Below are 22146 nucleotides of genomic sequence, written 5' to 3' on the forward strand. Positions count from 1 at the left end.
CATGTTGGGCCGAGCTCACAACCTGCACAAGGTAAGGTCACGTGAGGCCTCACGCCATTTTGATTATAGATCGTTGTGAATATTCAGACACGAGGACTGAAAAGCGCACTGGTGGCGCGTCGAAGAAGGACAAACAGACAAGCAATAGGAAAAAAGGAGGTACAAATTATATTTGCAATGGCGTGTGGTCTCATGCCATTCCTTGCAGGAGACACTTCTTCAAAGGCAAAACAGGCAAGCACCAGCCAAGCTCAAACTGACAGTGGTCATAAAAAGCGAAAGCACGTTGGACAGTCGTCGGGATCAGAGGCGTTTGATTCGAAAAGGAAGAAGGGCAACGAAAAGATGATAGGTAATGCCTCGCGGTTATGGCGTGTGTGCTCATGCCATTCATTGCAGATCAAGGGCTGAGTGAAAGGAGCCAGTCACCACCTTCTGACTCAGATTCCTATGGCGGACTCCCCTTCCCCAATCTCAATGGAGAGGTACAATGGATGAGGGATGCTTTTCAAGTCAGGGCCACGTTTTTCTCATCTCGTCATCTTCGAAGGGTGCAAGAACGTGCAGAAACCATGTTAAGACAGTCGGGTGAGGATACGGTCCTAGGTCACGCACTAAAACAGGCTATGGATGTCTTGTATTTTGAGATGGAGACTCGGCCAGATGATTTTTCCAAGATGGTCCTGGAAAAACAAGCAATCCAGCCTGAGCAGCCTATGGAAGAAATGCAAGAGGGGGATGAGGAGCCAGAGAAAGATAATGAGCAGGAAGAGCAGAAGGACGAAGAGGAGGACAAAGAAGAGGAGGACGAAGAAGAGGAGGACGAAGAAGAGGAGGACGAAGAGGACTTGGATGGTCCTCACAATGGTGACGATCACAATAACGACGATGACGATGATGACGATGATGGCCAGCCTGAGGTGGCCAAAGAGCAGCGGAGGAAGGTCATACAAGACAAACCATCAGGTAAATAATAGTACATCCATTCCTAACCTTTTACCATTTCTAACATTGTCCATGTAGGTTGCAGAAGAAATGGTAAGTAGAGATTATTCAGTTGAATTAAGATACAAACTCTAGCCTTTAGTGTCGAGGAAGGATAGTGCCAAGCAAGGGTCGAAACGTATGTCCAATCCTTCAGAATCAGCAGTGCGCCCAAGTGATATCGGTCCTAGTTCCTCAATAGCAGTTGATGGTAAATACAGTATAGTCGATTCAATGTGCTAATGAGTTTGTTTTTAGTAGCACGGGAGGATACCATCTCAATCGAAGGGAGATATTTGGACATGCATATGGATCCGCCAGTGGACTCTACTTGCCTGCAAGAGTCATCAGAGCTGGTGGAGGCTACTATCCATATCAACGCCAAGCAAGCTGACCACGCTCCACTTGATGCTGCCCATACCACTGAGTCAATCTTGTCCACGTATCCAACTGACGGTGACCAGGCGCCATTGGACCCGCATGAGGCCGCCCCAGCCGCCGAGCCGGTCGTATCCTCATTTCCAACGTGTGCCCAATCGTCTGACTACGCGCCGTTGGAACCTCCCTACACCGCCCCTGCTGCCTGTTCGGTCATGTCCACTTTGCCAACGGAGGCACCAGCTGAAATGGCGTGTGATCACACGCCATCGGAACCACCCCATGCCACTGTTGAGCCAGTTGTACCAGAGTCTACAGCTGAAATGGCATGTGCCCACACGCCATCGGATGCGATTGACCCCACATTGCAGAGGAGAGTATTTCCGCCCTTCACGTTTCCTCGACCAAAACCCTCTGAACGACCATCGGGAGCACCATTCGCTAATATTGTAGATGGTAAAATTGACTTGTACCATTTTTTATGCTAACGCATTTCATTTCAGAGTCACGGCGAAAGTACTGTATCGTTTTTGATCTGAACGGTGTCCTTTTCTCCCATGAGCGTGGCTCGTCCTCGAATGTCACTGCACCCTCCAAAGCCTGCGGTCGCAAGTTGGTCAAAAGAGACAGATTCACATTAATCACACAGGAGAAACTGCGGGATCTAATAATGACCATGCGACACTTAAAACAGAGGGCCGGGTTCAATTTGCAATTGGGAGTTTGGACATCCATGATGCGCCACAATGCATTAACGTTGCTACAGATGATGCACGATCAGACGCGAGTAATATTACCATTTGACTTTCTCCTAACGCAGGAGGATTGCTTGACTATGGTCCATGTGAGGGGTAGCAATCCCATCTTCGTCAAGGCAGAGGCTGTAGTGATGAACCAGACTGCTAGGTCAAGTGAAATCCTCATCATCGATGACTCGCCGATTAAAACTGCAGCGAACACGCACACATATGCAGTGCACCCCATCTCTTGCAGTATGGAAACTAGGGAGAAGAAACCGTATGTTCTGGGGGACCTTGCAAAACGGCTTGAAGCGATGGTGATAGAGAACCGGCCAGTCCAGGAGGTGGCTGCAGAAATCAACCAAATGGCAGATGGAACGGTATATCAGAAGCCATTTGATCGGACAGACACCAGTCATCATTTATGGCATGTATATTGTCTAGCCAAGCACTATCCGCATCTCCATAATCTGCTCAACCGGATGGGTTCTTCGACCACTGAACATGAGCGTGGACGTATTAGAGAAGAGATGGCATTACTATTGGGTTTAAATCCTGATAGTGTGGAGAGTGATGAAATTCCAAGATTATTGTATAGGCGTTGGAGGCAAAAAATAACAGTCTGAGATGGCATGTATTTATTTAAAAATGTAACTTATTATGGCATGGGGTTCCATGCCATTGTATTAATATTAAAAGACAATTCTTTGAGAGGATTTGCATTATACTAGAAGTGTTACAGCATGTTATTGGAAGTCTACGAAGTTGTTTTATTAATAAGGGGAAAGTAAAGATTGAATGGGGACTTGGGCTCCACCTAGACTCGGAGCAACTGAGCCAATATTAAAAGGATGGAAAGAAATTGGACGACGATGACAAGGAGAAGAGAGAGGTGAAGCAGTGAGAAGTGATTGAGTAGACATTTCCTTGTTTAAAATAAAATGGCATATGCCTCAATGCAGTTGAATTTTGTTATATTTATATACTATATAAAGGTTTGGAAACCTTATTTTACAAGTGGGATAATGACAATTCCCACTTTAACGAAATAGAGCTTTGGTGAGGAAGTCCCAGAGGACTGTGGGACTTAGTGGTCGGGCCTGTGGGCCTCGATCCGGTGGCAGTGTTGGCAAACATGGCCAAAGGCAGAAAGGGACTTAGTGGGGACTGACAGAGGGATATTGGGGAAGGCTATTTCCCTTGTCAGTGGGCATCCTAAGGATGCTAAGGAGTGGATCTAAGATGACCACTCACGGATGGTGTGCCTAGTCTTGGAGAGCCAAGACTGTGATGCAAGTGGTATTGGACTACCAGTGTGGCAAAGGTGATTGGGCATGGCCTTAGCATAACAAGCTGCCATGTCGGTGGTACCTTTGAGTGTCGGTCATGGGATCAGACACGTGGAGCACTTGGACCAAGTGCAAATGTTGAGTGGCATGGATGCCATTCTCGGGGCTATCAAGTCCCAAGTCCCGAATTGGACTTATGGAGGTTGTGAATGAGACTCCTCCAAGTGGTCGGAGGTGTGGTTAAGTGACTAAAGTAGAATGGAAAATTTAGTCGCTTACAAGTGCGTGTTGGGGTGTAAGGACACAACTTATCTTGGGTACTGTATTTCTCGTGTGGGTTTGCAAGTTGATCCTGACAAACTTGTAGCAATTCTAAAGTTCTGTACTCCGAAGTGTGTGAATGATGTGCAGCGCTTCCTAGGCAAGGTGCAGTATCTCAGTCGTTTTGTGGATCATTTTTCTGATCACACTGCACCGTTGCGAGCGTTGCTGAAGTCATCAACATCATTTTTCATATAGTCTTCAGATTGTGAGTGGGCATTTGTGAATCTCAAAGAGCTATTGACGACTCCTCCGGTTTTGGCATATCCTGACTACACTCAACCTTTTATTTTGCGCGTAGATGCTTCTGATATTGGTCTTGGAGGTGTGTTAATGCAAGAAAGCCTGAGTGTGCCTGGTCAGCGTCATCCCATTGCATATATAAGCTGTACGTTATAACCAGCAGAGGTGAACTACTCCATGACAGAGAAGGAGTGTTTAGTGGTAGTTTGGGGTTTCGAGAAACTTCATGCATATCTACATGGTTCTCAGACGTTACTTGAAGGTGACCATGCTACTGTTACTTCATTATTGAAGCGGAAGAACTTGGTTGGTCGTACTGCTCAGTGGGCTTTGAAGCTTCAGATATATGATTTTGATATTGTTCATCGCCAAGGGAATTCTATGGCTGATGTTGATGCCCTTTCTCAAGCTCCTCTTCTTTGTTTGCTCTCTTCTCATGTTTCTGATGAGTATGTTGTTCCAGTATCTGTGGATTTTCTAGATAAGGATTTTGTGCCGTTGGCGGTTGCTGTACTTGACGTTCAGTGTCCACAAGGTGCAAAGCACGATCTACCTTCTCTTGATGAGGTTCGCAAGGCTCAAAAGATTGAGCCGTGCATTTGAAGGCTTCGAGATGCGTTTGAGAATCCTGCACCACTTACTGATGACTTGCCTTTCGGCATTTACATTCTCAATATCGCCTTGAAGATGGCCTTGTTTATTTTGTGGGGACGGATCCTGATGATTATTTACGGCTGGTGGTGCCTTCTGTCTTTATTCCGCAATTTCTCCATGCCTACCATGATTCTCCTGTTCTAGGTGGGCAAATGGGACATCGTCGTGTGACCAAGAAGCTGCACAGGTCTTTCTATTGGCCGGAGATGCGACGTGATGTTATCCAATATGTGCGTAGCTGCGTTTGGTGCCAAGCTCGTAATACTCCCCCTTGTCCTGCGAAAAGACGATTGGAGTCAATTATAGTTTCCCGTCCGTTTGAGTTAGTGGCATTTGATCTTATGGGACCTTTTCCACGGTCGACTGCTGGCAATGAGTATGTTATTATTGCTTCTGACTACTTGCCTCGTTAGGTGGAAGTTGGTGCTCTTGCTAGTGCCTCTGCAATTGCTGTTGGATACTTCCTCCTCATTCGAGTGGTGTTCCAGCATTCTTGTCCAGAGCTAATTCTTTCGGATAATAGTCTTGCATTTATGGCTGAGGTATTTCATGTTTTGACGTCTCAGTTGGGGATACACTACACTTTCACAAGTGCTTATCATCCACAATCAAACAGTTTGGTGGAACGGATCGTTCAGACATTCAAAGGGATGATTGCGAAGTATGTGAACTTTCAGCATTCGGATTAGGATGGTTATTTGCCGTCTCTTCGGTATGCCTATGTCACAGGGGTGCAAAGTTTTGTTAGTGTGGCGATGCTAAAAGCTGGGCCTTACATCCTCCTCTCCAACATGTATGCTCTTGGCGAGCGCTTGGGTCTCCCATCAAAGTTCTTCCTTCTTCCATCCAATCAAAAATATAAACTTTTATATGGTCATGATCCAATATTACCAATAGAACTGGGTTTACCTTCGCGATTGCGACGAGCTCCCGATGCTAGGTCATGGGATCAATATTTGACGAGCATTCTTCCACTTGTCCGAGCAGAGTCTGCCGAACACTTAGGACGCGTATAAGTGGGACAACAATGGCACTACAACTCCTATCATCGTCCACCTACAGAGTATAAAGTGGATGATTTGGTGTTGGTCTGTTTTCCCCATCTTACAGTACGTGGTTTATCTAAGGGGCTCCTTGCGCAGTGGAAAGGACCGTATCGGGTGTTGCGGCAAGTTGGACCACAAGTTTATGAGGTTCGGCATGACGTTCAGCAGGCCAATCCTCCGGAGATTGTGCATGTGCAGCGGTTAAAACGCTTCATACAAAGGGATCAGGAGCAGTTAATACCATCTACAGATCCACCAATGCCTCCTCCTGACGTTCCTCCAGATCCCGGCCCATCTACAAGAAAACCCTGAAGGCCTTCTATTGTTCCGAGAGGAGGGGATGATGTGAGGGCCAAATGTACAGTTACAATGCCGTATATTAATATTAGCGTAGTGGGATTTTGGTAGCCGTTGGATTGGTTTCAATCCAGACCACTTGCTCTTGTATATAAGCTAGGGTTTTTAGGTTAATTGATATGCACATTCCTGTATTCCCTTTCCATATTCCAAGCACTCACAAATATAAATATTTTAAAAGGTATTATGAAGTAAGAAACTCTACTCTTAAAAACATCAAAAAATGAAAGACAAATTGTACAAATTATCTAATGGAAGGAAAACCAAAACTTCAATTTTGGATGGAAAGATGTTATATGCTTGCTCCTTATGGTCCTGGAAGAACCTAAAGATGATCACATCTCTGCACTTTCTCACTCCAAGCTGGATGCTGCTGCTCCTTACATCTTTGAGCTCATGGTCAAAGATGTTGGATGTCTTGCCACCGCCTCCAAAGTCATCAAACTCAGAGAATTCATAGGTAAGTTTATCTCTGGTGTGTTCTGCCAGGTTTTATTTGGACTTGATCAGCCTGATTGAGAAGCAGACCCTGAGCATCAATGTCGGGAAGTTCATACCACCACTTGATTATCTTGATCTCCATGGAGTGAACCAGAGAATAAGGGACGATCTGATGCCAAAGTTGCAAACTCGAGATCGAATCCTCGGGCCAGGAATTGATTCCCAAGGACTGGACGGATGTGCTTCTGTCTCTGCAAGACGCTGCTGATAATAATCTCTCAGACATGGCCCTGCTCACTGTAAGTAAACGCAAAGTTCTTGATCTGGTTGCAGCTGAATTGACAACATGAAGGGAGCTGTACTGGGTGATGGCAGTCATGCAAAAACCGCATGAAGAAATCCAAGACGCAATTGGGACCAAACGCCTCCTACATGCACGCAATCCTGAAAGAGGCATTAGCCAGCTACACGGTTCCTTGGAAAGCGTTCAGGACGAAAGTCTTCTGGGTTAGGCCAATGTTTTTGATCTCTTCCTATAGGCAGATGTTGATTCGGGAGATGATCCCATTCTCTGCTGGATGCAGGATGTGCCTGGGGCATCCAGTTGCTGTTCGTTTCATCCCCTTCGCAGTTTTGCAAGCCCAGCCTTCCACCGGATCAAAACTTGGTCGACCTGATAGAGAAACAAGCAAGCTGGCTTCATGGCTAACTTTGCAACTCCCCGGCTGAGCTGCAAATCTCTGTATGAATGAGGGTGAAAACTGTCAATTCACAAAATAAAAAGCATTATGCACTTACATGAACTCATTGAAAATCTGATGAAAACAAGTTTTCCTAGTCCCATCGAAGAACAAGTTTAAGTTGGCATCGAGGAAACATTCAAACTTCTGTTGTAGCAAGACCTGTAGCACGGTTTCGACGTAAAGGCCGAGAAGCATCCCTTGAGGCATGTCCTCGGAGCTCAAAACCTCTTGGGCCGATATGCTCTGTTCCTGGTCCGCATGAAATGGTTCCAGTCCTCTTGGACGAGCTGCAAATCCGCAAGCTTGGAGCGAAGGCCCTGGCAGCAGTTGGCGTGAATGGTGCAAACTCTTTCCATGTCGCTGGCTGGTTCGCAAAACCCACTGAACACCTCCGTTGGCATGAACCGGATCTTGGCTCCTATGGCCTGGAACTCTGCGTGGAGCTTGATCCTGTCGAAGACCTCCTGGTCGTGGATGTGGTAGTAGAACTTAGCATGCCTGTCCCAGTACTTGAAGAGCTCGATCGTCCGGTTATTGGATCTCACGTGCATCAACCCCGTGTTGTCCTGGTTGTGAATGTCCGTCTCGTTGCCATTGAAAAAATCGCAAGCCAGATCCACGTCTGCTTCCGGAGAGAAATTCGAGAAGGGATTTCACAACCACAAGACGTCTGCATCCTGGAGACGATTCCTGGAGAAGAAGTTAGCACAGGAAGTCAAAGAGAAAGAGGTGCAAATTTCTACCGAGAAGATGAAGTTAGAAGAATGTCTCTGCTGAAAAGTCCACGCCATTGCTCTCGAGGAGGATGCAGTGCGAATGAGCTTCCAGGCATTTCTTGTGCGCAGATGGATCCAACGTGAAGATCACCAGCGTCGGAAGAAGGCGGGTTGTATCATCACCAAATCCTTAAAATTATATGTATTTTATTATAACTTAGCCTTTTATATAAGAGTGCATAAAAGTCTATTAAAGTTTTATATTAAAATATGCATTTAGAGCAACTTGTTTTCGATAGTGGGGAGCAAGTATTTTAAAACTCATTTAATAAACAAAGAGAATTAATAAAGAAATCAATGCTAGTATTTCTTTATCTCAGAAATAATTAAAGCTTTTAAATGTAGATAATAACTAAACCACCATACTAGCTTAGCCAGGAAGTAGGATAGCAGTTTTGAAAGCCTTATTCAAAGGAGTCACGATGACAGTCTTGTTAAAAGCAGCTTCCTTCAGCACAGTTTGAAGATTGTGAAACTTGTCTGCGGTCTGAAAAAATACAAAAAAAGGAAAGAAAGAAAACAGTAATCAGTCGAATAGAAGAGGATTTAACTTACCAAGCTGTTGATGCTATCAGCGGCAATCCAGGGTAACAGTAGCATCCAAAAGGCTGCACTTGTAGGCCAGCTACCTGTTGTACCACTGTGGCTCCAGAGACAAGTCCAGTTGTAGACGCTGAAAATATAGAACAGAACAAGCAAGCCCGGTCTGCTACGGCACCTCATCACTGGAAAAAGAAAAAGAAAACACAAAACAGTTGTAACTTGGGGAAATCACAGCCATTGATCCGGTTGACTTGGCCCATTTTTTGCCAACTTGGGTGGAGCTCATACGTATATCTGCACACCCCCTCCCCCTTCACCCAAGTCAAAGCCTGGGTTTCAGAGAGCTATGGAGGACATAATGAGTTCGATCAATGTGATTTCTGAGCTTGCGCCAAATGCCAAAGCGTATCCTCGCCTGTGCAGGCTACTGTTTCTGGTATGCAGTCGACATGCCCGGTACTGCCCCATGTGGATCAAATGCGGGGTCAAATCTCACCTCTCACCATGGATCAAATATGCGGCCTTGGAGCGCCTTACCCATCTATTAGCTAGGGTGAAGAAATTTCTCAGGCAATGCAGTCATAAAAAGCACTGGGAGTGGATCGCTGCATCCAGGTATGACAGGAGATGGGAAGTTGTGGAACTTCTGTCAGAGCTTCAGGAATGTGTGGACATAATCAACTCGGAGACAATTCGAACGTCAGAGGGTATTTGGGCCCGTGTTCTTGAGCGGCTGTCCGATATTGAGCAGGAGCAGGATCTGTATTATGACCTCCACAGTTTGGCAAACGAAGATTGTGACGAATTGGTGAAGAATGCAAGTTCAGAGGAGCTTGTCGAGTACTTATCTCAAAGACAAAGCGGCTACTGTCCAAGGATAACCATGGAAGATTGGCCTACTGGTCCCTTGTCTGATTTGAGACTTCGTTGGCTTGGTCAGACTGCTATACTTGTTGAGCTCGATAATGATGAGGATCTTGAGGTGACGAGGGGTCCTTTCCTAGGTCCAAGTTCCTCTATTGTGCAGATTTTTGGATGGTGCCACTGCCACAATACCGGGAAGCGTTACATACTTACTGAGAATCACTACCATCGCACGTTTGCGGAGAGTAGCCACCGTAACAGACAGGTACTCACCGTTTCTCGCCTTCTGGAAGTCACTTACCAAGTTGCACAGACTGTTCTACACTTGCATAGACATGGTTTTCGGCAAGTTGAGATTGACCTGAAGTTGTATAATACCGTTGAGTTCATAGTTTATTGGTGGCGACAGAAAAGGGGAAATGCAACAAACTTGAAGAGTTTACTCTGTGAATCATTAAAACTGTTTGTGAAGCTGGTTAAAGCTAGTTATGGTAAACAGAATGAAGAGGCCCTGAAAAAAATCATGAACCAGAGTGACTATGACTTTCCAGACATGGATGTGATAATCGATATCTTGCAAGCCTTTCGAAGACAGCACGCAGGTGTGTATAAACATAACAGGCTATGAATTTGAGCTCATGCTAGCAGGACAGGTGCTGAGTGGAGAAGCAGTTTTCAACACTCTGAGCTCCCCGGTGTTGAAGGCATTTACAGAGGCCGACCCTGCCACAGAATTGAGCTTTACAGTTCTGATGTGCCCCCTACACAGTTTGAGAACCTGCCTAAGGTGGTAAAGAAGTCGGCTCTCTATCTTAGTAGTTCATACACATCTGACTTTTGACTTTCAGGTTGTTGCAGAACTCAGCGTTCTGCAGCACCCCCACATCGTGCGGTACTATGCATCTGAGGCAGGCGTTAAAGCAATAAACTATCCATGGATTGTGAATTGCATGCTCTTCATTTATGAGGAGGACGTACCTGGAATAACACTTGCAAGTCTGTCATTCAACGAAGATGAAGTTCGAAGATACACTTATCAGATTTTATCTGGCTTGGAGTATCTTCATAGCAAAGGCACAAGACACGGGTTCATGCTTTAAGATTGATGGTGAAAACTTCATACTGATCTGTAGATTCTTTGTCAGGGCGCTCACAGCTGCAAACATACTTGTGGATACTTCGCATGAAGTTGTTAAGCTCTCTCATTATGGCATCGCTTTGCAATCGGTATGTGTCTAGTCTGTAAACTCTGAAACTGTTACGATTTCCTTACCAGATTGAGGTCGTTCCTGAGATGCCGGCTGAGGTTTGTGGATTGATAATTGTGGCCACATTGCTGAAACTTGTATCTCCAGTATTCTGATAGTCTTTCAGCGGATGTTTGGAGCCTGGGCTGTGTTGTACTTGAAATGATCAAGAATGTGGAGCCACAGAGTAAATACTCAAGCACGGTTTGTATGCTCCCTTTTATTTATTTTTTTAAAAAACATTTTAAGTGGTTGGTTTCATCACAGCTCTCACACTTCTTTGGACGGGAAGTAGTCAACGTCCAATCTGGTGAGGAGGAGACCCCTGAAATGCCTGGGGACAGCTTCCTAGTCGATTGCAATTACTTTTTGCATCGGTGCTTCGAAAGAGGAACAAATAGACCCGCAGCGGCGCAACTGCTTGATCATCCTTTCGTGCGCAGGGTAAGCTGGTCTTTACATAAACAAAATAATATGTGAGTTATTATTTGCATGCTAGGCATTCTATGACGAGTTGGAACGGCCGCGGTGGAAGAAAAGTGGAGGAAGAGGAGATTGAAGACAGTCCGCCTTCGTAATAAAGGAGACTGCGTTCGTAATACAAGAACTGAATGCTCTGAGGTTCCCAGGCTCAGTGATAAGGCACTTTAGGATCTAATTTTCTGAAGATCGATAACAGAGTTTGATTGTTGTGGAGCGTGGCTCATACAAGCCTTGCCTGTTGCACAATGTAATACCAAGCGAATTTTAGTTTTCATTACGTAAGTCATCATCCATTCATTCATATGCTTCTGCGGTGCTCAAGAAGCACGAGTGACTTTAAACACTACATTTATAAGTGAGAGATACAGATTCCTTGATCACTGTTGTAATGGATTATAATATTTACATTGGTATGCATGGTTTCTGAATTGGGGCATTTTTATGGCTTCGGCGGGAAATCTCTTGTGCGTCTTGGCCATGGCGGCCACCGCGGCTCTGGCTGTGGCGAGCTCCTGGGAGTTATGCGGTAAGCGCGTTGCATTCCCTCGTCCTTTCTAGCTGCTTGGCGAATTAGGGCATAACAATCCTTGCTCTCTTCCCGTCAAGATCAAGGACGTGGAGGTCCTGCCGGATCCCGTTGTGAGCGGCCAGGATGCGGCATTCGTTGTTCCAGCGACAAGTAGGTTTTTTCTGCGGAGTTTCTTTTCCAAGTGATTATTGCGTGATTCCATGTAACATCTCAACAAAAAGCTGTATTCCCACGAGTAGGTTTTCTCTGCGAAGGTACTTAGCTGTATTTTAATCCAGCGACTGTGAAGATGCTGAGTAACCTTAAGGTTAGAGACATGTTGTTTCTTTCTTCTTATTGTTCTTGTGATGAGTATTTTATTGTAGGTGCTGATGATTGCCTTGCTTCTCAAAGTGATCATGAGACGCCGGTTTTCAGTTTTACAGGTGAAAGTTCGTGCATTTTGCTCTTCATGTGTTCTAACTTGTGGAAGCAGTGGGAGGCACTTGCTTTGCTACTGATTGGTATCAGTGTGAATCAGCTGCATACGACGCCAACTGGGACAACGGTCGTCGTTCCGCTTCAATCCATTGCATATGTATACACCTTGATTTTTGTAAGTCAGATTTTCTATGCATCCTGTGCTGTTTGCTCAATCTACGATCTCCGTTACAGGTCACTGTGCCATCCATGGCATCCGTGTTCAATGAACCGCGCCCTTAAGAGTCAGTTCGACACAAGTGTTCATCTTCAGGTGCGTGTGCTACACGTAGTTTTTGTAAATGTTTTTCTCTCTGTTTCTTTTTGCAGAACCTGTTTCTTTACAGTTATGGAGCGATGTTCACCTTTCTAGCGATTCTGGTTACTGCTGATTTTAGTGGTATGGCCTTTACTCTATCTGGTTTTTTTCTTTTTCTTAATCCATGTGCGCTTTGTCAGCTGGGAATGGGCTTAATCGGGCCACTCTCGGGCAACAATGTTTCTAATCTTCAACAACGCAGCGCAAGGAATACTCTCTTGCTTCTTTTTAAAATATGCTGGTAAGTCTTGAACTTTTGATGTGGCGCTTCTATAGGTGCGTTTTTCCAGATGCAATCTTGAAAAAGTACTCGTCTACTGTTGCAACAATCTTTACGGCTTTGGCTTCTGCCGCCTTATTCGGGCACAAACTGACAATCAACTTTGTCTTAGGAGTATCAATTGTTATAATTTCTATGCACCAGGTATTCTCGTAGCTCTATTGCAAATACTCTGCTAACGTAATACTGTAACAGTTCTTCTCGGCACTTAGCGAAACGAAGGACGAAAAGCTTGACAATCACATGGACACGTTTGTTGACAAGCATAACACTTACACGAGGTAACCTTTATATGTGACCTCCATTTGTGCGTTCTAAGTTTCACCCTTCTTTCCTTTAGGCCCAAGGATGACGCTTTTATCGATATGACTACTGGGCTGGTGAACAGGTATGAACATCAATAGTATTTGCTATGTATACTTACATCCGGTGCTAACAGGCAAACCTTAAAGTCGGTATGATGGATGACAGACAACCTTTGCTTCCTACTTAAGCTCGAGCGCAGTAATATAGCAGTGTTAGTAGTATATGGAGCAGCATACTGTACAAAACCGCGGCGATGGGTAAGGAGACGGTAGCGTTTCCATTCAAGCCAATTTTTGCTGAGGAAGGTGTGAGTGGCTGTCTCAGAGCGAATGCACACGAGCTAAATAAGATGGGGGGGGAAAGCATTTTCGTTACCAGGATCAATGGCTGTGATTTCCTCAAGTTACAACCGTTTTGTGTTTTCTTTTTCTTTTTCCAGTGATGAGGTGCCGTAGCAGACCGGGCTTGCTTGTTCTGTTCTATATTTTCGGCGTCTACAACTTGACTTGTCTCTGGAGCCACAGTAGCTGGCCTACGAGTATGCTACTGTTACCCTGGATTGCCGCTGATAGTGTCAACAGCTTGGTAAGTTAAATCCTCTTCTATTCACTGATTGCTGTTTTCTTTCTTTCCTTTTTTATAATTTTTTCAGACCGCGGACGAGTTTCGCAATCTTCAAACTGTGCTGAAGGAAGCTGCATTTAACAAGACTGTCATTGTGACTCCTTTGAATAAGGCTTGGGCATCAGAACTGCTATCCTACTTCCTGGCTAGCTTCCAAGACGGTGACGATACGACTCGCCTTCTTCCGACGCTGCTGATCTTCACGTTGGATCCATCTGCGCACAAGAAATGCCTGGAAGCTCATCCGCACTGCATCCTCCTCGAGAGCAATGGCGTGGACCTTTCAGTAGAGAAGCCGTACATGACCCGGGACTACTTGAGAATGACAAGGAAGAAAATATCGTTCCTGAGCATTCTTCTACAGATGGGATAGAACTTCATCTTCTCGGTAAACCTTTGAACCACTTTCTCCTTGCCTTCCTGTACTAACTTCTTTTCCAGGAATCCTCTCCAGGATGCAGACAATTTCTCTCCGGAAGCAGACGTGGAGCTGGCTTGTGACTTTTTCAATGGCAACGAGACGGACATTCGCAACCAGGACAACACGGGGTTGATGCACGTGAGATCCAATAACCGGACGATCGAGCTCTTCAAGTACTGGGACAGGCACGCCAAGTTCTACTACCACATCCACGACCAGGAAGTCTTCGACAGGATCAAGCTCCACGCCGAGTTCCGGGCCATAGGAGCCAAGATCCGGTTCATGCCAACGGAGGTGTTCAGTGGGTTTTGCGAGCCAGCCAGCGGCATGGAAAGAGTTTGCACCATTCATGCCAACTGCTGCCAGGGCCTCCGCTCCAAGCTTGCGGATTTGCAGCTCGTCCAAGAGGACTGGAACCATTTCATGCGGACCAGGAACAGAGCAAATCGGCCCAAGAGGTTTCGAGCTCCGAGGACATGCCTCAAGGGATGCTTCTCGGCCTTCACGTCGAAACCGTGCTACAGGTCTTGCTACACAGACGTTTGAATGTTTCCTGGATGCCAACTTAAACTTGTTCGATGGGACTAGGAAAACTTGTTTTCATCAGATTTTCAATGAGTTCATGTAAGTGCATAATGCTTCCTATTTTGCGAATTGCCAGTTTTCACCCTCATTCATACAGTGATTTGCAGCTCAGCCGGGGAGTTGCAAAGTTAGCTCTGAAGCCAGCTTGCTTGTTTCTCTATCAGGCCGACCGAGTTTTGATCCGGTGGAAGGCTGGGCTTGCAAAACTGCGAAGGGGATGAAACGAACAGCAACTGGATGCCCCGGGCACATCCAGCAGAGAATGGGATCGTCTTCCGAAAGGCTCCAAGGTGCTCATGGACATCTGGCAATCGGAAGAGATCCAAAATACTGGCCTAACCCAGAAGACTTTCGTCCTACCGTGTAGCTGGCTAATGCCTCTTTCAGGACTGCGTGCATGTAAGGCAAGCCGGGGACATCTGAAGGCCTTAAGAGACGCTTGGTCCCAATTGCGTCTTGGATTTCTTCATGCGGTTTTTGCATGACCAAGGGGTTCTGAATTATTTCTGCCATCGCCCAGTACAGCTCCCGTCATGCTGTCAATTCAGCTGCAACCAGATCAAGAACTTTGTGTTTACTTACAGTGAGCAGGACCATGTCTGAGAGATTATTATCAGCAGCGTCTTGCAGAGACAGAAGCACATCCGTCCAGTCCTTGGGAATGAATTCCTGGCCCGAGGATTCAATCTCGAGTTTGCAACTTTGGCATCAGATCGTCCCTTATTCTCTGGTTCACTCCATGGAGATCAAGACAATCAAGTGGCGGTATGAACTTCCCGACATTGATGCTCAGGGTCTGCTTCTCAATCAGGCTGATCAAGTCCAAATAGAACCTGGCAGAACGCACCAGAGACAAACTTACCTATCAATTCTGTGAGTTTGATGACTTTGGAGGCGGTGGAAGATGTCCAACATCTTTGACTATGAGCTCCATTTCAGATTCTTGGTAACCAGTAGCAGCATCCAACCTGGAGTGCTTCCAGAACCGTAAGGAGTAAGCATAACATCTTTCCATCTGAAGTTGAAGTTGAAGTTTTGGTTTTTCTTCCACTAGATAATTGAGGTGTATGAATAAGAGGCTGTGCCATGAGAGAGGAGTGATTTTGTAATGGTTATGAGTGTATGGAATATAGAAAGAGAATATATAACATGTGCATATCAATTAGCCCAATATGAACATATGAAATATAGAAAGGGAATATAAAAAATGTGCATATCAATTACCCCAAAACCCCTAATTTATATATAAGAGTAGATTGAAATCAATTTAACAACTATCAAAATCCCATTACATTAATATTAATATACAGCATCATAGCTATACATTTGGCCGTAATATTATCCCTTCTTTTCGAAATAATGGAAGACCATCAACGTTCCTTTATAGATGGGTTGGTGTTATAAATGTGACTTTGGGTATTAAAAAATATTTGTCAAACAATCTTTACAGACATTTTTTCCTTACTGGCATGACGGCAGAAGGTTGGTACTGTTGATTCTTTTTATTAGCCTCTTTTGTCCAAGTGTTAGTAAATTAGACTTAGCATCTGTACTTGGCCGGATAAGCATAAGGACGGAATTTTTAAGTGTCTATTTGGCCAAACATACTTGGCCCAACTTTTTAATTTTATTTTACTCTATCTTGCACTAACTTGGCAAGAACCCTTACTTATTGAGATTGGTCCTTCAATATCGCTGGATGATAGTTTATCGTGTTTGCCAAACACCCTCACTATCATGCCATCTATGTTAGTTTCATTTTGGTTTCAAATGTTATTTATGGAAAGTGTCTAGATTTGCTCATTTAGCATATTTACGGAATGTAAAGATCAGCCTAAACACAATGGTGTTTGATTTTATGGGACTTTTTCCATGATTGATGGCTTATATATGCAATGGGATTTCTTACATCAATACACTTCCAAAATCAATATCAAAAGCATCTATGTGCAAAATGAAAGGTCAAGTGATATGTCAAAACCAAAGAAGTCATTAATAACTTTTTTGAAATCCATGAATGCCCACTCACAATCCACAGATCAAATGAAAGATAACATTGATGACTTTAGCAACACTCGCAATGGTGAAATGTGATAAAAAAGATGATTCACAAAATGACTAAAATATTGTATCTTGCCTAAGAAGCATTGTATATCATTTACACACTTCAGAGTAAGGAACTTTAGAATAGCCACAAGTTTGTCATGATCAATTTGCAAACCCTCACGAGAAATACGGTATCTAAGATAAATCGTGCCCTTGGACCTAAACACGCATTTCGACTGTTTCAACTTTAAATATAACCAATCCAACACTTTACAAATATTATGGATCAAGACATCATTAATGAAGGCAATAGTCATCTCTAATATATCGTAAAGAATTTTGTCCATAATCTGCTGGAAAGTCTAGAGCATTGTTTAAACCAAATAGCATCACCAAAAACTCGTACAAACCAAACAATGTACCAAAAGCAATCTTAGGAATTGTCATGAATATAACTTTGCCATAACTACCTTCAATTAACTTCACAAACAATTTTAATGATTGTGTCTCACCAGCACCTCGCGGCAAGCTTTTCAAGTTTGTCACATTCTCCCTCTCTTGTCACCATCAGTAAACCATGAACTTGACTATATTATGCAGCCTTAGGTCAACCTTAGCTTCCCAAAAACCATGTCTATGAAAGTGTAGAACAGTTTGTGCAACTTGGTAAGTGACTTCCAAAAGGTGAGACACGATGAGTGCCTCAGTATGATGACTGTGGTGGTCGTCACTCTCCATAACTATGTGACTGTTGCGATTCTTGGTAAGTATGTAACGCTTCCCGGTATCGTGGCAGTGGCACCACCCAAAAATCTGGACAATAGAGGAACTTGGACCTAGGAAAGAACCCTTTCGTCACCTTGAGATTCTCATCAAAGCATCCATTTCCCTTCTCTTCTGCAACTCATCTGACGTCTTGCAACAATGGGAAACGATATGAGAAAGGTAAGCACAAAAAAAGAGGAGGAAAGCTATAAGCTTTCACCTCAGAATACCTCTTTAATTGAGCTCGACAAGTATAACAGCCTGACCCAGCCAACCAAGTCTCAAATCAGACCACTCCTCGATTGAACCACCAGGCCAATCTTCCATGTTTATTCTTGGACAGTAGCCACTTTGTCTTTGAGATAAGTACTTGACAAGCTCCTCTGAACTTGCATTCTTCACCAATTCGGCACAATCTTCGTTTGCCAAACTGTGGAGGTCATAATACAGATCCTGCTCCTGCTCAATATCGGACAGCTGCTCAAGAACACGGCTCATCCACATACCCTCTTTTAGAAGACGTTCGGATTGCGTCCGAGTTGATTATGTCCACACATTCCTGAAGCTCTGACAGAAGTTCCACAACTTCCCATCTCCTGTCATACCTGGATGTAGCGATCCACTCCCAGTGCTCTTTATGACTGCATTGCCCAAGAAATTCCTTCACCCTATCCAATACATGGGCAAGGCGCCTCAATGCCGCAACTGGGAGTGTGCATAGTGGGAATCTGGCATTTTGTATCTGCTTCCACATGGAGCAGTATAGGGCATGTTGATTGCATGCCAGAAACAGCAGCCTGCACAGACAAAGGATACGCTTTGGCACAAGCTTAGAAATCGCATCGATCGACCTCAGTATGTCCTCCATAGCTCTCTGAAACCTAAATTTGACCATAGAGAACCTACGAAACTCCTTTTATACGTGGCCTATGCCCTTTTCCAAACTCTTTCATATAAGTTCCTAAACCATGAAATATTTTCAGAATATTCTAGTATCTGGCTTTGACTTGGTATATGTAGCACTGTTAGAGATGGATGCAGATCAGCAAGTCCTTACTGTATGGTGAGTTTTGACGGGCAGCAGGTCAAGACCCAAGTACGACACAGGACTCTGAATCCGGAATGGAATGAGACCCTGGATCTCAATGTTTAGGGGGATGCATTGCAGCGAAGCCATCTCTGTTCTGAATTACACGAATTGGCGTTCTCTGAGGAAAATCAAGATAAAGGGTAGTGACGTTCCGCATCGTTCAGCTGGGCCTTCCGATTCCGAGCAGCGAGAGTACCCGCTGAAGATCAGCTTGGGCTGCATCGAGATCATGGAGAGAGGTTCGTTGACACTCAAGCTATGGTGGAATGGCCTGGTTGACCATCAAGAACATCCTTCATTTCGGGTTCGAATCCCTGCACCACAAATTCACAGCGTCGAGCATGAAGCTGAACTCGATAAGATCATGACGAACATAGATCAGACTGCAAGTGCTGTCGGAGTCCATAAGGAACAGTGCTTGCTGTTGCGTTTGGTTTGCAAGGCTAGCGTTGAAATGGCAAGAGGGTATGCAGGCAGTAAGCTCTTCTTAAGGAGGCTAAGACAATTCATCAGGAAAGCGAACGGGCTGATTTGAGAGTGTTCCAAGCTTGAGGAGCATTGGGAGTGGCTTGCGGCTGTGAAATACAGCAGGAAATTGGAAGTCAAGGAGATCGTTGAGGAACTTCATTTCATGTGCGGGCTCATTGGCGGAAGTCGCATTCAGATTTTGCCGCCAAATTTGCATGTAGCATTGAAAGCCGCACTGAAACAACAGGCCTAATGTGGGAATTTTAGAGGTCACTATGCTGAATACATACTATAGAGAGTAAATTCTTCAGAGCTGCCCGAATTGAATTTGGAGAATGTGAGTGTTCATTTCGGGGAAATGCTCGGTAGAGGAAACTTTGGTGTTGTTCGTAAAGGAACGTGGCATCAAAGGCTAGTTGCAGTCAAGGAGTTTGATCATCTACCACCAGAACTGCGCGCACTATCAAGTATACAGGCTGCTCCTCACATTGTTCAAACCATCAGCTACTACAAAAAGGTTAATGAAAGCTGTACCCACTTGGTCATGGAGGTAATGAGGATGGATCTAAAAGAGTATGCAAGCAAGAAAAAAGGGCTCATGCACTTGGAACTGGTTGAGATGCTGCTCCAGATTACCAAGGGCCTCGAGTTCTTGCATGGAAATGACATCGTGCATAGAGACCTCAAGCCAGAAAACGTTCTAATCGATTTCACTGATGAGGACGACTCCAGTAGGGACGAGTATTTTCATGGCCCCAGAAGAAAGGGTGAGAGCATGTACTCAAGATCAGTGGACCTTTACAGCCTTGGAAAGACATTCTCCCAGTTGGTCTTGTCATAGCCTGCCATCAGGAAGCCAAAAGCAGAGCTGGAGGCTCTGATATGTCAATGTTGTCACAAGCCATCCCAAAGACCGGTTGTAAGTGATGAAGTCATTACGTGACATTTTGCGCTTCAGTCTTGTAGGCGGAAAAACCTGCCATACACAAAGCATATATGGGCATTTTTAAATATGGCAACTGGATGTATTTTTTGTTTTTAATTGCTATAAGAGCAATTTAAACGTATAATATTTTTGTTGTGGGACATGCCATGTATTCATGGGGCATTGACATTTTAGACTGCCATGCAAGTTTGATACCACTTCATTTCAAATAATATAATATCACTACAAATTTAGTAAATGTTTTTTTTTTCATTCTTGCTTTTTTTCACTTTGATTTGTGAGTTTTTTTTTAATTGTGACTTCTCTCTTCTTTCCTTTACACATATTCAACTATGTCATTTGCCTCTCATTTCTCATGAAAGAGCACTTGTATTTCTCACATAATAGCACCCTTATTTCTCACACAAGAGCACACCTTTTGGCTATGTTCATTTTAGCAGCTTGGAGGTAGGCCTCCCATCCCTTAAGGCATGATATTCCACAGGCTATGGAATATTCTTGTAATATTCCTGTGGTTTGGAGCATAATACCACAATTGTGCACTAATTTAGGCTACATAGTGCTTAAAGTGTCACAATAAGGGCATTAGGCAAAGACACAAAAGCTTGTTTTGGCTGCTTGAGTGCTATGGTTTTACAATAAACAATTGAATCATATAGTAGCTATAGAACATTAGTTCTATCAATTTCTCAATCTTAATCACACATATAGAGTTTTTGGCATTACAATGGTTTATTTTGCTACGACATTTTACAAAGTGATTGCATAAACTTTTCTTTCTAGGGCTTTTGCTTTTTGGTTTAAGCTTTGTAATCATTATAGTGAGTCTATTGTGGGGAGTGTAGATTATTATAACACAATATTTGTATGTAAGTAATTGATTTATGCCAATTCTTCTCTAATGCATGTGGTAATGTATGTGGTTTCTATTTTAGATTCTTTTCATGGCTAAAGAACTGAGAGTTTTGTAATAATTTGAATGACATACACTTTGGTACACTGCTGTAGTGCGGTGATTTGCTAACTTTTTGGGTTCAAAATCTCATATTGTTTTGTTAATGTTAATACACTTTTAGGTAAATTGCCTATTAGTATGGCTTAAATTTTGAGAATGTGGTCCTTCATCTCATTTATTTTTCAAAGCATTGGGAATTGGGCTGTCATTTATGTTAGGTGAGGATAGTGAGATGATATACTTTACATGAGAGGATACCAATATATTTATATCATAATATATATACCTCCCCACATTTACACTTTTGTGGCCTTTTTTTATTATAGGAAAAAAATTCATGCTCTATTAAATCGGGAGCAAGGAATTCTTATACATGGCTTAGTGGCAATATTTACTTACACATAACATCAAAATTAGAGATTATGTCAACCTCTTTTCTTCCAACACAATGATTTTACATGTATGGGTGTTTCCATATAACCTTACTCTATTTCAAATCATAAAGCTAATAGTACAAGTAAAAGATGACCGCAAGAAGGTGAAGAGGGAGTGGCAAAGGAAGATCTCACTACCATAGAGATTTACCTTGCAAAGAAAAAATAAAATTTTAAAATTGCTTTTAAATCAAAATCAAAATCTACATAAATTAATGAAAAGAAATATTTTTATTTTTAACATTTTATAATATACATATGAATACTCTAAGTATCTATAAACTTTTAGGAATATTCAATTACTCTAATGTTCTTAATAATCTCATTAAATTTAAAGAAAAAGATTTAACTTAAAATATGTTTATTTAGATGAGTATCCCACTATTGCTATTTCTGTATGTGAAAGTTCAGTATTGAAGTTGATGCATGCAATACCAAAATCGGTGAGTTTCAGGACAAACTGCTCTCAAAAAATATCATTATTGATATTAAAATTTTGGAAGAATATATAAGTGACAAAATTTTCTTTTAGTTATTTAACCACACTTTCAACTACTTTTAAGTGTCTTAATTATAACTTTCACATATCTTCATAATAACTTAGGGTATTTACTAAGACTTTATATAACTTCAAAGCCATTTTGACTTACTTCATTAGTTATTTAAAACCATCTATATCTGCAATATATTTTAACTTGAAAAAAGGTAATTACTAATATTTGCTAACTCATTGAAATACATTCTAAATTAATCTTTTTTGCAACAGAATAAAAAAGAAAGGAAAGCTTCCACCAAGTAAACTTAAATACT

The 22146-nt window shown here is 43.3% G+C and overlaps 3 protein-coding genes and 1 pseudogene across 5 annotated transcripts; 3 read left to right on the plus strand and 1 right to left on the minus strand.

Moving 5' to 3' along the window:
• The first annotated feature begins 8861 nt into the window (after window positions 1–8861).
• LOC112346678 lies at window positions 8862–11381 on the plus strand. The gene is made up of 8 exons (XM_024676178.1): window positions 8862–9981; window positions 10033–10166; window positions 10228–10466; window positions 10525–10606; window positions 10656–10685; window positions 10735–10830; window positions 10894–11070; window positions 11126–11381. Exons 1-8 carry the CDS (start codon window positions 8862–8864, stop codon window positions 11183–11185), a joined length of 1938 nt encoding a protein of 645 aa, XP_024531946.1. The 3' UTR covers window positions 11186–11381.
• Window positions 11382–11900: 519 nt separating this feature from the next.
• On the plus strand, window positions 11901–13376 carry LOC112346582 (annotated as a pseudogene).
• Window positions 13377–13419: 43 nt separating this feature from the next.
• LOC112346579 (uncharacterized protein At4g15970-like) lies at window positions 13420–14695 on the plus strand. 2 transcript variants are annotated; one of them, XM_024675872.1, is made up of 3 exons: window positions 13420–13587; window positions 13655–14014; window positions 14068–14695. In XM_024675872.1, the coding sequence occupies exons 1-2, from the start codon at window positions 13444–13446 to the stop codon at window positions 13997–13999; spliced, it is 489 nt and encodes a 162-aa protein (XP_024531640.1). In that variant the 5' UTR covers window positions 13420–13443; the 3' UTR covers window positions 14000–14014; window positions 14068–14695. The 2 variants fall into 2 exon arrangements, with proteins under 2 accessions (XP_024531640.1, XP_024531641.1); XM_024675873.1 differs by having other exon boundaries at window positions 14081–14695.
• A 2753-nt stretch (window positions 14696–17448) lies between these two features.
• On the minus strand, window positions 17449–18322 carry LOC112346580. 2 transcript variants are annotated; one of them, XR_002992498.1, is made up of 4 exons: window positions 18295–18322; window positions 17950–18240; window positions 17674–17902; window positions 17449–17593 (listed from the first exon to the last, which is right to left on the minus strand). XR_002992498.1 is itself a non-coding variant. In XM_024675874.1 (3 exons), the coding sequence occupies exons 1-3, from the start codon at window positions 18309–18311 to the stop codon at window positions 17842–17844; spliced, it is 369 nt and encodes a 122-aa protein (XP_024531642.1). In that variant the 5' UTR covers window positions 18312–18322; the 3' UTR covers window positions 17627–17841. The 2 variants fall into 2 exon arrangements, 1 of the variants encoding a protein (XP_024531642.1); XM_024675874.1 differs by lacking the exon at window positions 17449–17593 and having other exon boundaries at window positions 17627–17902.
• Window positions 18323–22146: the final 3824 nt, after the last annotated feature.

The sequence above is a fragment of the Selaginella moellendorffii genome, unplaced genomic scaffold (genome assembly GCF_000143415.4).
Source record: "Selaginella moellendorffii unplaced genomic scaffold, v1.0 SELMOscaffold_16, whole genome shotgun sequence".
NCBI lineage: Eukaryota > Viridiplantae > Streptophyta > Lycopodiopsida > Selaginellales > Selaginellaceae > Selaginella > Selaginella moellendorffii.